The sequence below is a fragment of the Panicum virgatum genome, chromosome 8N, assembly GCF_016808335.1.
Source record: "Panicum virgatum strain AP13 chromosome 8N, P.virgatum_v5, whole genome shotgun sequence".
NCBI classification, from domain to species: Eukaryota; Viridiplantae; Streptophyta; class Magnoliopsida; order Poales; family Poaceae; genus Panicum; species Panicum virgatum.
In genome coordinates this window covers 20875092-20888768 of record NC_053152.1, presented here as the reverse complement: position 1 = coordinate 20888768, position 13677 = coordinate 20875092, and the positions used below count along the sequence as shown (strand labels likewise).

At 41.7% G+C, this 13677-nt stretch overlaps 1 protein-coding gene across 12 annotated transcripts; it reads right to left on the bottom strand.

Moving 5' to 3' along the window:
• Positions 1 to 10358: 10358 nt before the first annotated feature.
• LOC120685630 (3-oxoacyl-[acyl-carrier-protein] synthase, mitochondrial-like) lies at positions 10359 to 13225 on the bottom strand. Of its 12 annotated transcripts, none has more exons than XR_005679669.1 (7): positions 12385 to 13225; positions 12152 to 12231; positions 11997 to 12069; positions 11662 to 11765; positions 11458 to 11588; positions 11048 to 11144; positions 10359 to 10619 (listed from the first exon to the last, which is right to left on the bottom strand). XR_005679669.1 is itself a non-coding variant. In XM_039967669.1 (6 exons), the coding sequence occupies exons 2-6, from the start codon at positions 12193 to 12195 to the stop codon at positions 11100 to 11102; spliced, it is 378 nt and encodes a 125-aa protein (XP_039823603.1). In that variant the 5' UTR covers positions 12196 to 12212; positions 12385 to 13225; the 3' UTR covers positions 10830 to 11099. The 12 variants fall into 12 exon arrangements, 2 of the variants coding, with proteins under 2 accessions (XP_039823603.1, XP_039823604.1); XR_005679673.1 differs by having other exon boundaries at positions 11704 to 11765; XR_005679668.1 differs by having other exon boundaries at positions 12152 to 12212.
• Between the last annotated feature and the right edge of the window lie 452 nt (positions 13226 to 13677).

Below are 13677 nucleotides of genomic sequence, written 5' to 3'. Positions count from 1 at the left end.
GAATGATGTGGTCCAATGTCTTGTCAGTTTTGAGATGGTCTTTCCACCTTCGTTCTTTAATATTATGACCCACCGCCTGGTTCATATTGTGAAAGAGATAAACATTTTAGGCCCTGTATTCCTACACAATATGTTCCCTTTCGAGAGATACATGGCAGTCTTAAAGAAGTACGTTCGGAATCGTTCTCGGCTAGAAGGATGTATCGCCAAGGGCTATGGAACAGAGGAGGTCATTGAGTTTTGTGTTGATTTCATTGATGAACTTAGTCCGATTGGGGTCCCCATGTCACGCTATGATGGGTGATTGGAAGAAAAGGGCACACTAGGTAAGAAATCTAATATGCACATCCCTGAAAGTGAAATCCGCAAAGCAAATTTCACTGTTCTACAGAATTCATCCCTCGTGGGCCCATATATGGATGAGCACATCAATATTGTCCGATATGAAAACATAGGGAAGTCTGAGGCATGGATTACACGTCATCACATAGACAGCTTTGTGGTTTGGTTGAGAAGAAAACTCATAGGTGACAGCACGATTGATGTACAACTACAATGGCTTGCTAGGGGACCATCGGCCACAATCATGCAATACCAAGGATACGAGATCAATGGATATACATTTTACACAAGAGCCCAAGATGAAAAGAGCACGAACCAAAATAGTGGTGTGCGTATTGATGCAATAGGCCATGATGGAAATAAGGACAGCTACTTTGGGGTCATAGAGGAAATATGGAAGCTTGACTATGGCCCCTTGAAGATTCTTTTGTTTCGATGCCAATGGGTGAACCAAGCAGGTGGCGGCGTAACGATAGACCGGTATGGAATGACAATAGTGGACTCTAAAAAGATTGGATATAAAGACGAACCATTCGTCCTCTCCAAGGATGTGACGCAGGTTTTCTATGTGAAGGACATGGAAAGCAAACCTAAGAAAAATCAAGGCAAGTCCGACGACGAGCCAAAACGCCACATAGTTCTTCCAGGAAAAAGAAAAATCGTTGGAGTTGAAGACATTTCGGACAAGTCAGAAGACTTTGATCAGTTTTACGACCGTCCTGCATTCTCTGTCGATGTTGACCCTAGCATCCTGTTATCCAAAGATTACGCCCCTTACTTACGCCTCGATCATGATCAAGGGACATTCGTAAAAAAAGGTTGTCAACGTTCCATTAAACAATGATGTGTAATCATTAGGTTATACTTTCATGTTCATGTAACCAAATGATTGATGTAATATATGGTGTATGAAATAACTTATATTTTAATTTTTATGCATTTATATAATAGTTTGCACAGAAAACACAATTGAAACAGGTATAAAAAAATTTAGACTCAATATGATAAATTAATTAAGTGCATACTCAATGTGATAAACATAATTAAAATAGAAAATCTATTTAATTAAGTGCATGCACATATATGATAAAACACCAAAAAAAAGAAAATCTATTTAATTAACTGTTTAATTAACATGTATGAAATAACTGAGATTTAAATTTTTTATGCATTTATATAATAGTTTGCACACAAAACATAATTGAAACACATATAAAAAATATTTGGACTCAATATGATAAATTAAGTGCATACACATTAAATATATCAAACATAGTGACCTAAAATACAGAAATATAATTTTGCATGGTGAAAACAACATATATTTGTATTTATAATTAATTTATTATGAATAAACAACATGTAAAACACTCACAAAGAAAATAGAAAAGCTATTTAATTAGCTGTTTAGTACCGGGCTGAATCTTAGCCCGGTACTAAACAACTACATGAAAATTTCCCGCCAGATAAGGCAGGTTAGTACCGGGCGTAGCCACGGCCCGGTACTAAATGTGGCCATTTAGTACCGGGCCGTGTCTACGCCCGGTACTAACCTCCGTTGGCGCCAGTTTAGTACCGGGCGATGCCTTGGCCCGGTACTAAAGTGGCACCCCTATATATATATATATATATATATATATATATATATATATATATATATATATATATATATATATATATATATATATATATCAGGAGCGCCGTTCCCCCTCATCTTCGCCTCCGCCGAGATCGATTCGCCGCCGCTGCTGCCGCCGGTCGCCACTCCGCCTCCGCCCCGCCGCCGCGCCGTGCCTCCATCTCTGCGCCGACACCCCGTCGCGCCTCTGTCTCCGCCTCCGCGACGCCGGGCCCTCTCCTCCTCGACAGCGGGCGCCCCCGCTCCACGCCGCCGGTGCCTCCTCGCGGGCCGTCGTCGTGCCCGCTCGCCGCAGCTCCTCGCCGAGCACGCGCGCGCGGGCCCTCAGCTCTCCCGTTCCACGCCGCCGCGCCGGCCTCGTCCACGAGCGCCGCCATCCTCGCGTCATCCAGCCCTGACCGCCGCCGTCCTCGAGCACCGCCGCCGCGTCCCTACAGCTGTGAGCCGCGGCGTCCTCCTCGCCCCCGATTCCCCCCCACCCCCCTTCACACATTGCACCCGACGCCGGTAGGCAGAGGCAGGTGGCCGGCCCCGGGGGTTTAGGTTTTTTTATTTTTTTGTTTGTGGTTGAACTTGTTAATTTAATGAATTATAGGTTCAAATTCGAATTTAGTTTAGGGTTTAGGGTTGAAATTTAGTTTATTTGACTAGTAGGTTCAAATTCAAATTTAGTTTAAAGCAGTATTCTATTTTGTAAAAAAATTGAAGAAAAGTTGTAGAAATTTTAGAAAATTTGTAGAAATTATAGATATTTTTTCAAATTATAGTAAATTTGTTGAAATTTGTTGAAAATTTGTAAGAAATTATTAGATATATACGTAGAAATAATGAAAATAGTAGGAAAATGTTAGGAATTGATACGCACTAGTGAAAATTGTAGAAATTTGTTGAAATTTGTAGAAAATTATAGATATTTGTTCAAAATGAAGTAAATTTGTTGAAATTTGTAGAAAATGTATGGAAAATTATGGAAAATGTAGAGGAATTATGAAAAATTATGGAAAATGTAGAGAAATTATGGAAAATTTTGGAAAATGTATGTCAAATTATGAAAAATGTATGGAAAATTATGGAAAATGTAGAGAAATTATGAGAAATTAAGGAAAATGTATAGAAAATTATTTCTTAGGTATATTGTACAGAAGTATGTCTTTATATCTTGTAGTAATTATAGAAAATGTTATGAAATGTATATGATGTAAATTTTGTCTTGTACAGCTTTATCTATTGAACTTCTAATTTTCTTTGTAAATTTTAGTTTGCTATACTATAAACAGGTGTAATTAGTAGAAAATCTTAGAAAATTCAGGGCACATTGTATATAAGATGTATATGATGTAAATTTTAGAAATTTTGTCCATGTATGCGTTGTGCAGCTTTATCGAAGGTGCACTTGTAATTTTTTTATATATTATTAATTAGTACAAAATTGCATATCAAACATATGTGATTCACATAGGAAAAGAAATGGAACCCTTTCGCCGTGATGACGACGAGGCCTTTCTTGCGGACATAATTGGTACGGGCACGCACCACAACGAAGAGGATGCTGCCGAGGACGATGGCAGCCAATAACTTAATGATACTGGCGATGGCGATGATAACCAGACAGAACAAACGACTGTGCAAGATGATAGCGCAGAGGTATATACAATTCGTGCTTATATATATAAACATAAGCATTAATTCTGTATGTAAGTACAATGCATACTAAATATATATTTTTTAGGCATCCAGATCGACTAGGAAACCAAAACTAAAACGAGGGTCGAAGAAAATCATGGAGGGGCACACTATTATCACTTCATTGCATCCTGACGGTGAACCAAAGTCTCCGAAGGGTGTGAAGACGACGGTGGTGAATCAATGTGGATGTTATGTCAGGGACCACATTCCCATTAGCTTCAAGCTATGGAAGAAAAGTAAAGGCACAGATATCGATGCTGACGTCGTTCCCGAGACCGTGAAAGAAATGTTATGGGCAGATGTCAAACGGCACTTCACCTTTCCGGAGGACAAAGAACAGCTGTTTAAGGATTGGGTCATGAAGAAGATGGCTATTACTTTTCAGACATTCAAGAAAAAATTGAACAAAGATTATGTTAAAAAGGGACTCACGCCGGACTTCGAGAAAAACTTCAAGAATCAACGTCCTTATTGGGAGGCATTCGTGCAGTACAAGTCGTCCGAGGATAGCGAGAACAAGACAGCCCAAGCCAAGGAGAATGCGAGAAAAAAGAAGCACTTCCATCATCTTGGGCAAGGAGGATATGCGTCGGCGATTCCGAAATGGCAGAAGATGGAAGATGATCTCGTTGCCAGAGGAATCGTACCGGCGACTTTCAACTGGCCGTTGCGAGCAAAACATTACTTCTACGCTCATGGAGGCTCATTGAATATGGAAGATGGGTCGTTAGTCACTAGCGATGCCATAAGGGAAGCGGCCGACAGGCTCGATGTGGCACTAAAGTCTGTGTCCGAAGGTAGCTTCAATTCAGACAGAGAGAAAGACGAGCTGACGTATGCTCTTGGCACACTGAAACACACAGGACGTGTGCGAGGCATGGGCGTAGTTCCATGGAAGCATGGCTTCAGTGGCGACATAGAGATGTATCGAAGCCGACAGAGAAGAAAGGCTGAAGTAGCAGAGAAGGTGCGTGCCCTAGAAGAACGGGTTGCTTCGATCGAAGGTGCACTTACAGCTAGCCAACAGCAGCCACCAGAAGCCAGATCAACGGCTCAGCTGGAGACTAGCCCCGTCGGCTCGCAGCGTCGTAGCAGCGTCGCTACAACAGAACACCCAGCCGCAGATCGAGAGGAAATGGTTGCGGAACATTACCCCGTGGACGACATCGCCGTGAGGACCCCTTGTGAGCTTCTATTTTCGCTAAGGAAAAAACTGAAAGTAGTCGCTCACGGGGTTGCTGAAGTCCCTGTTCAAGGCGGGACAATCCATGGCATGATGATTCCAGAAGGATATGCTAGAGTCATGGTTGACCGTGTCGAGAAAGGATGGGAAGACCTCGACCTCGAGATCCCTGGAGACGATGGAGAAGAGGAACTAGGACAGGCCCTCCACACTTGGATCTGTTGGAAAAAACAGTACATAAAAATTGTAGGAAGGGATCCTAGCCCATCTCCGAGGTCACTGCCAGCTGCTCAAGGGTCTTCGAGGCACAGTGTGGATCCACCGTCACCGCCCGCAGCCCAGGACCCAGCGTTAGTCCATCGCCGTCACCGGCCACTTCCGGGGAGCCTAGTGTTAGTCTGCCTCCGCCATCTCCTCGCCCCGCAAAGAAGAAGAAATCTACTTGGGTGACGCCACCGCCAGCTCCAAGATATAAGAAGACCCAAGAACGAAAGAAGAAAGAGAAGCCCGCGCCAGAGAAGTCAGGTTACGAAATGACTCCAGAGGAATTAGATGCTTGGGTGCAAGAAGACGTGCGCAAGCAGTTGAAGCCAAAGAAGCCTCCGCCAAAGGAACCAGTGGATCCGGCAGCGAAGAAATTCTATCTATCCATGATGTGCCAACCAAAGCCTCCACTAATGTCAGACTACGACCGCTCGATTACAAAATCATGGGAGAAGAAGAGTAATAGGAGGTACAACCAAGTCCCCCAGCTCGGCGAACAACCCAAACAAAGTGTACCCCCTCTAGTAGTGCTTTCAAAAGAGGATGAAGCTACTGCTGAGTTTGTCAAGGAAATGAACCTCACAAAAGCTCAGCTCCTAGGTCAGGAAAAAATCCCGGTTCACCAAGGGGCAGGAAGAAAGCCATTTGTACTGGGGGAACCTCTGATGTGGCCAGAGTTGATTGACACCCTACCAACAAGAATGCGTGAGTTATATCAGTGGTACTTGAAAGCATGTGCAGAGGGGTATATAATGCTAGCTGCTCGAATTAAAAATACCCATTTCTATCGGGGAATGGATGACATTTGAATTGATTTTGACCATTTTTTGTTTCTATTCCATCAAGACGCCCTAGACAAGTCCCTCGTCAGTGTATGGTCTATGTAAGTGTTTTCTGTCAATTGTACACTCTAGCTTTACTAAGTCGTTTAGATTTCTTATTCCCTCCTTTTATTTGTAATCGTGCAGGATGAAAATGCAAGAATGCCGAAGAGCGGGATTTACAATGTTGGCTTCATAGATCCGAATGTTATACATGAGGAGTGTGTACGCAAATATCCTAATCTGAACGAGAATAATTTAGTCATGTCCTTGGAAGGGCAGCACGATCGCACATTCATTCTGTTGCCGTACAACTTCAAGTGAGTCCTTTCACTTTTTGAGTCACTTCAACTAGCCAATAAGTGTATATATCTAACATTTCTTGTATCCATATGTATGTATCAACAGTTTCCACAGGATCCTACTTGTGATCGAAATCGATCGGTCCCGAGTTACTGTGTGGGACTCCTTGAATAAGCCACCAGAATTATATCAAAATCTCGTAGACATCATGCAAAGGGCATGGTCTCGGTTCCTCAAAACACAATTAGGAGTCGCGTCAACACCGACTGAGCTTGAATTCAACTATAACAAACCGGTACGAATATCGCACATCTACTTTCATTTATTCAAACAGCATGAATATTTCATAACATGTATATATGTATATAGTGTTTAAGACAGCAACAAGGAACCAACCTCTGCTGATACTACGTATGTGAGCACATGCACTTTTTTTGCAGAGAAATCAAGAGGGTGACACAAGAAAACTTCGAAGTACGTATAACATTAGTAATAATTTCTTGTATCTAATTCCATGCAGGTACTAAATTAAACTATTGGTGTTTATTTGTTGTTGACAGATTTGGAGACTGAAAGAGAACCTCATCGAACCGGAAAGAATCAGGGCAATTCAAGAAGCACTCTGTGGATTCCTGTTGGATGAGGTGATAAATCCAAAAGGTGAATTTTATTCCGATCCAATGATCAGTGTGGCTCGAGCTGAGAAACTCAACAAACGCCGCAAGAAGGATACCGGTGCCGATGACGATGCAGATGATTAGAATTTTTGAAGAATTTGTCGGAAAAAAACTTATGAGAATTCATACTTGTAAATATTATTGTCTTTTATCCATGTATGTATATGTATATAATTTTTTTTATTTGCTTTGCTCCATATATAAATACAAATTCTAGATACGAGTACGAGTACGAATACACAAACCGCTGTGAGTATGACTACTAATACTAATTAATTGAAATTGAAAGGAAAAGAGAAAAAATATAAAGCATCAAAAAGAAAAAAAAATCGTTTATACCAACCGGTACTAAACTGCTCGGCCTAGCTGCTGGCGTGGCCAGCAGTTTAGTACCGGTTGGTGTTACCAACCGGTACTAAACGGGTCGTTTAGTACCGGGCCAGCTGACCGGTACTAAGTGCGTGTGCACTTAGTACCGGAGGAGCGGTACCGGTCGGGAAACCAGTACAAACCGGGGTTCCCGACCGGTACTAATGAGAGATTTTTTAGCAGTGTTTGTTCGCGTGCAGACAGGTACTGTACTACATGTGTGACACGTCACTGTCACGCATGATAGTTGAGTCCAAGCAATGACACGCCCTAGTATGGTAATTTCACTAATTATTTATGTGAAAATATGATCTTTTGTAAATTAAGATAATTCTAAATTGTGAAAGCATTTGAGACGTTGAATCTGGTAATATTCATTTATGTTCGCTGTCTACAATATTTTATGTACTTATGGCCAGTATTCAAAATGCTTCAAAACACAATCCTCGAATGAGTTTTTTTTAACAGTCTATATGACTATTTTCACAGAGTATATATGCATTTTCTTTCCAATTAGATTATTACAGGAGTAGGATGGTATTTGCATGCCATGCGATCTCTTCATTTTCATACGAATAGAACCTCGAATGAATGATCGCTTTTCTAAGCATAAACAAATTGTTCCCTTGGTTTTGTATATTGGATTAAAATGCTCTTTGATTTGGCTCTTTGATCTAATACATAGAAAACTGTGACTTGCTATGCCGAGAAAATATACATATGTCCTAAAATAATTGCTATATATGTGAATGAAACAATTTTCCAATTACAAAGCTAGAACGGACATGTGCGTGCTCCTGACCTCCTTCTAGGCCTGTCAAATATTTTTTTTAAAAATAATTGCTATGTGAATGAAACAATTTTCCAATTACAAAGAACAGACATGTGCGTGCTCTAGCAGCCCGTCTTTTTCATGGTGATGAGAGGCAAGGAGTTGAGTGAGTCACACCATTTTCAGGCCATTTTCCTTGTTTTTTTTACATGCCATCATTTTCACCTTCCTTCACAACCAAGTTCCTCCTTGCTTGCCAAATCCTCTGTTACTGAGAAAAAAATTGCAACAGCTGTCGTGTCTTGAATCTGTTGGACTACCATCAATTAAAAATGCCTTCTTTTTTGTTTCTTTGGAGAAAGAAGATGAACCTTGGTACAACTTCGAGCCAGCACGACTCTTCTCTCTTCTGAACCCCATCTTTCAACACAAAGAAATATTACCAGCTCCCACTACCGGATTTCCTCATTTCGCCGTGTGCCAGGGGCACACGGCGAAGCCCATTTAGCACACGGCGAAAACTTCGCCGTGGATGGCCGACGGTAGCCACTGGCACGGCGAAGAGGGTGTTCGCCGTGTGTCATATATCGGGCACACGGCGAAAATATTCGCCGTGTGTTATTCATGGCACACGGCGAAATAAAGATAACAAACGGCGTCGGCCGGAGTTGACGGCGGCGGGGTCGACTTCGCCGTGTGCCGCGGGCCCTGGGCACACGGCGAAGGGGAGAGGTTTGCCGTGTGCCTACCGTGTGACACACGGCGAAGTCCTAGTTGGGGGCCCAGGTGGCAGCATACTTCGCCGTGTGCCAGGGCCCGTGGCACACGGCAAAGGCTGGTCAGTTCGCCATGTGCCGCCGCCTGGCACACGGCGAATTGTGGTCACTTTGCCGTGTGCCATGGGCTTGGCACACGGCAAAGTGACCAGAAACAACCTGTTTTTTTCACGTTTAAAGTACCCACTCAAACCATATATCATAGATCATATATCATAACAAGCACATGCAATATATATATATATATATATATATATATATATATATATATATATATATATATCATGACAAACCACAAATTCACAAGTCAACGCATAAATTAAGTTCACTAATTTACAAATCCACAAATCCTTATTGAAAATCCTCCTAGCATCATCAAGTTTACATCCATAGAGGCACAAATTAACAAGTTCATGGCTGAGGTGGGTCGTCGAATGGCGGTGGGGCGTTGAGCTAAGATGGCAACATGTTTTGTACGCCCGGCGACAATTCTGGCGTATTCGATACCGCCGATAGATTCTGCAAAAAATATAAGACAATAAATTGCAGATGAGACAAAAACCAAGTTATCAAGTTATAACTCATGAGAGGAGCTTAAAGATCCAACCGCTGTAGAGAGGTCGAAGCAGGTACAAGATCAGATGTAAAAAGAGCAACTCAATCTTCCAAGAAAAAACTTTATCCAAGAATATAACTTGGTTAACGAAAAAAAATCGCAAAGCAAGAAGCTGACAGGAGCTAGCTATATATATATATATATATATATATATATATATATATATATATATATATATATATATATATATATATAGCGTCTTGCCTTTTTCCTCCCTCATGCCAAGATCAAAGATCTAGCGATCTAGCTGCTAGGAGAAGAAATCTCAGAACCAAAAGCTAAGACCTTCGAGCTCAGGGAAAGAAGATCCAGATACACACATATAGAAAGCAAGAAAAACGAAAATCAAGTCTAAATATGTAGGTCCTCTAAATCGTTAAGTGAGTAATGTAAGTCACAATCTCTAAGTACACTACGAGAAACTATTTATTCTGTGACAGAACAATTTCGTCATAGATCGTTGAAAATTCGTCATAAAATTTTGTTTATGACGTTTTCTGGCAGCGTCATGTATTGAGCGTCACAGATTAATTCGGATGACGTTTTTTGCATAAACGTCACAAATTAACACAATCTATGACTTTTTTAAACCGTCACAAAACAACCCAAAGCCCACTTAACCCAACCGAAGCCCAACTGAAGCCCAGTATCTATGACAAAAATAAACATCATAGATATTGTCACTGATGATGGCACGTATTCAATCATCAATGACATGGCAGCTAACGTGGCTAATGACACGGTAATTTTTCAGAGCATTGGGCCCACTTGTTATTGGGTGGATTTTGGAACTGGGCTGCTGCAACGTGGCGGGTGACCTCATCACAGCCCATTTGTAAAATCAGCCCATAACCTAATTCTTTGGGCCAGTTTTCAGCCCATTTATCATTACACACATTTGAGCCCATAATACATAGAATTACAACAGCTAATTTCACAGAAAATCATACAATAATACAGCTTTGTTCCAGCAACAGAAATGTCAGATCATCCGGGGTGAAAAGAGTTCACCACAGCATACAGATAGCACCAGAAAGAATAATAGTTAGATATCAGCATTCTTTGACCACACACTAGAAACAACAAAAACCACCAGTACAGCCGCAAAACTTTAGCAGCAGCAAAAAGTTCCTCCAGTATTGTATCCATCTCAGTTTAATTATTTGCATACCTGCACGTGGTATAGCACATAGTGAAATTAGCCATGGAACTAGTAAGTTGGCCCGTGCTAACGCTACGGGTAAAAAAACAAACTTATTTAAGTGCAGTATCACATAATTCTACTCAGAAAGAATGCATACAGGGCTGTGATAAGATGAGGAGCCCAAGCAAATAGATGTAATTGGGATATGTTGATAAATAAACTGGAACTAACATCACATGAATGGAAGAAACATGCAGAAACAAAAAAAATAACAATGTAATGGTCACATGTACAGATTAGGAAAATTTCATAGGCATGGACAGCTGAAAAAAACATCACTGCCATGTATACATGAACAGATTATAGGCATGGACATATACTCAGATTAGCACAAGACATCACAGGAGGGGGTGGGGGGAGGTTTGCATAAGAACAAGCAGCAGGGGAATCCGAACCAGCAGCACGCTAAGAACCCAGGAACCGACGGATCTGCAACCTTGCACAAAATCAAGATGGGATTTTGGATCTGTATGTTAGACAAATGGCCTTAACCTGCAAATCAAATAAAACATAACCGATAAGTTAATGTTGGGTATACTAATAAGAAAAGGAGCTACATATCAATCACAAAAACAGTGGGCAAAAAGCAAATATGTAGGTGACCAAGTCTGCATAGGCTATTTATGAGACATGTTTATTTGATTATTTCTGAACATAAAAGTGGATTCTCTATGGCTTCCTACAATCCTCACACTTAACAGTTGCTCCTGATTACGTTACTAAAGCATTCAAGCCATTTTCCAGTCACCAAAGTATACAAACTACTATTTTCAAAGACAAATAAAACAAAGCACCAAGAACATACTTGCCTAGAAAATCCACCTATAGACAAAGCATCGATAGTGGACTCTGTTCCACCAGCCACCATCACATCGGCATCTCCAAATAGAATCATCCGTGTAGCATCACAAATAGCTTGAGCAGCGGTCGCACAAGCTGTCACAGCAGCATGGTTTAGACGCTAAGTTAGAAGCATAACTATTCCTATTAACATTCATTTGACAATAACCATAGTTATGCCTAATGGTAACAAGGAAGTTCATCTGGAAACCATATCCCATGCTGACGTGGCCTGATGCCATGTTGATCAAAATCTGTGGTATGAAGTATGGGCTGAGGCGACCCAAACGCTTTAATGAAAAGAAAACACAAATTTCACATTTTATATTGCAAAGGAATGTGTGTCATTGCAAGTCAAACAAAGCATGGCAACAAGATAAAATGTATATGTATGGGATTGCATCTGTCTCATTATATGAAATCAAATTACCATAGTCACTACAATGAATAGCTACTTAAAATAAAATTTGCAACCAGAAAAGATAAATGCAGGAGTAAGGATACAGATATTTTCAATGTCATTTGTGATGCATCTAAAATGTTTGAGATGCTTCCAATCCCTCCACCAATAGACTCCCTGATACAGCTCCAATCAGATCCCAGCATCTCATAAATACATATATAAAAGAAAAATGTGTTTCCACAAAAGAAAAGGATACCGTTTTTTCTTTCTTCTCATCTTCTGAAGGCAACCAATTTGCATCTTCAAAGCCTCATCAGCTGCACAGAGTTATCCGTTCTTCAAGTAAAACTATCATATGTAAGCAGAAAACCTTGGAATGCAAGCGAGATCCTTACTGAATGAAGCAGAAAATCTTGCTCGTTTATTGCTCAGAAAAACTAATATGCCATGAAAGGAAGAGAGGCCAGGGAAGGGGTTGGGCCGCCGTACCTGTACTTGTGCATGCCCTGGTGCGTCTGGAGCTCGGCCTGGAGCTTGGTCTTGCACGTGTCGAGCGGGTAGAGCACGATGGTGCTGACGAGCGCGCCGATTGCCCCCGACGTGGCCTCCGTGAGGCTCTCCCTGTCCATGGGGAAGAACATGAGAGCTAGCAAAGCTTCGAATCAAAATTGCTTTCCCAAATCACAACAAATCGAAGCAAAACTTGAGCCATAGATTCACTGCCCCAAGGAAAAATAGATCCACGAAGAATCTGACGAAAAGCTCAAGCATCCATCACAAATTTTGGAGTCAACCGAAACCCTACGAAGAACTCGGTTTTGGGGAAAACTCCAAATCCAAGCCGAATCCGTGACAGATTTGAGAGAGGATCAAGCCAAAGCTGCCCACAAATGTCCTAGCAACAATTTCCTCAAACAAATCTCGCGGGATTTGGCCTCCAACGTGCGGCGGACGGAAGCGCTTGGAAGTCCGCCGCTGCATCGCAAGCCATAGCTCGGGGGCTGGCCGCAGGACGCCGAGATCCACACGCTAGGAGAACTGGTCGCCGTGTCACACAACACTCAGTTGCCGCGCCCGTGCGTCTCCAGAGCCCATCACCACCGAGGTGACCGCAGCACACGAACGCCTGGGCGTGAGCCCGTGCTACCGGATCTGGGTTCGTGGTGGCCGGAGCTGCTGGCCTTGGGGACGATCTAGTGGCTGCGGGTCAGTGGGGGGCAGATGTGGTGGCTGGCGGCGGGTGATCTGTAGGGAGGGAGAGGGGCGGGGGAGATGAGAACGGGCGCGGCAGGAGGTGGAGGCGGAGGCTGGCTGCCCGGTTCGGGGGAAGAGGAGAAGGGTTAGGGTTTGGAGCCGAGACAACAGATTATATATCATGAGAAAATGATGGCAGCCATTGGATCGAATATGGACGGTCAGAAATCGTTTAGCTGTTTGGGCTAAAATGGGCCTTCTCATTCTTTCTCTGCCAAATGTTTTTCTTCTTCTTTTTCTATTTTATTGGAACATTGTAAAGTAACATACAAAAATAATTATCTTATATATACTTATATATTTTTGGTATATAGTAGAGTATATATAAGTTTTGTTTTATAAGTTTCAATAATTTTTAAGCTTATTTACTATTTTCAGTAGTTTAAATTAATTTCTGGATGTTTATTGAATATAATGAAAATTTGAATTGCATGTATCTAAAATAATATTAAAAAATTCCAAATAAATATATTTAAGTAATTATATTATACTATAGCTCATATCCAAAAAGTAGGTATAAATTTCAAA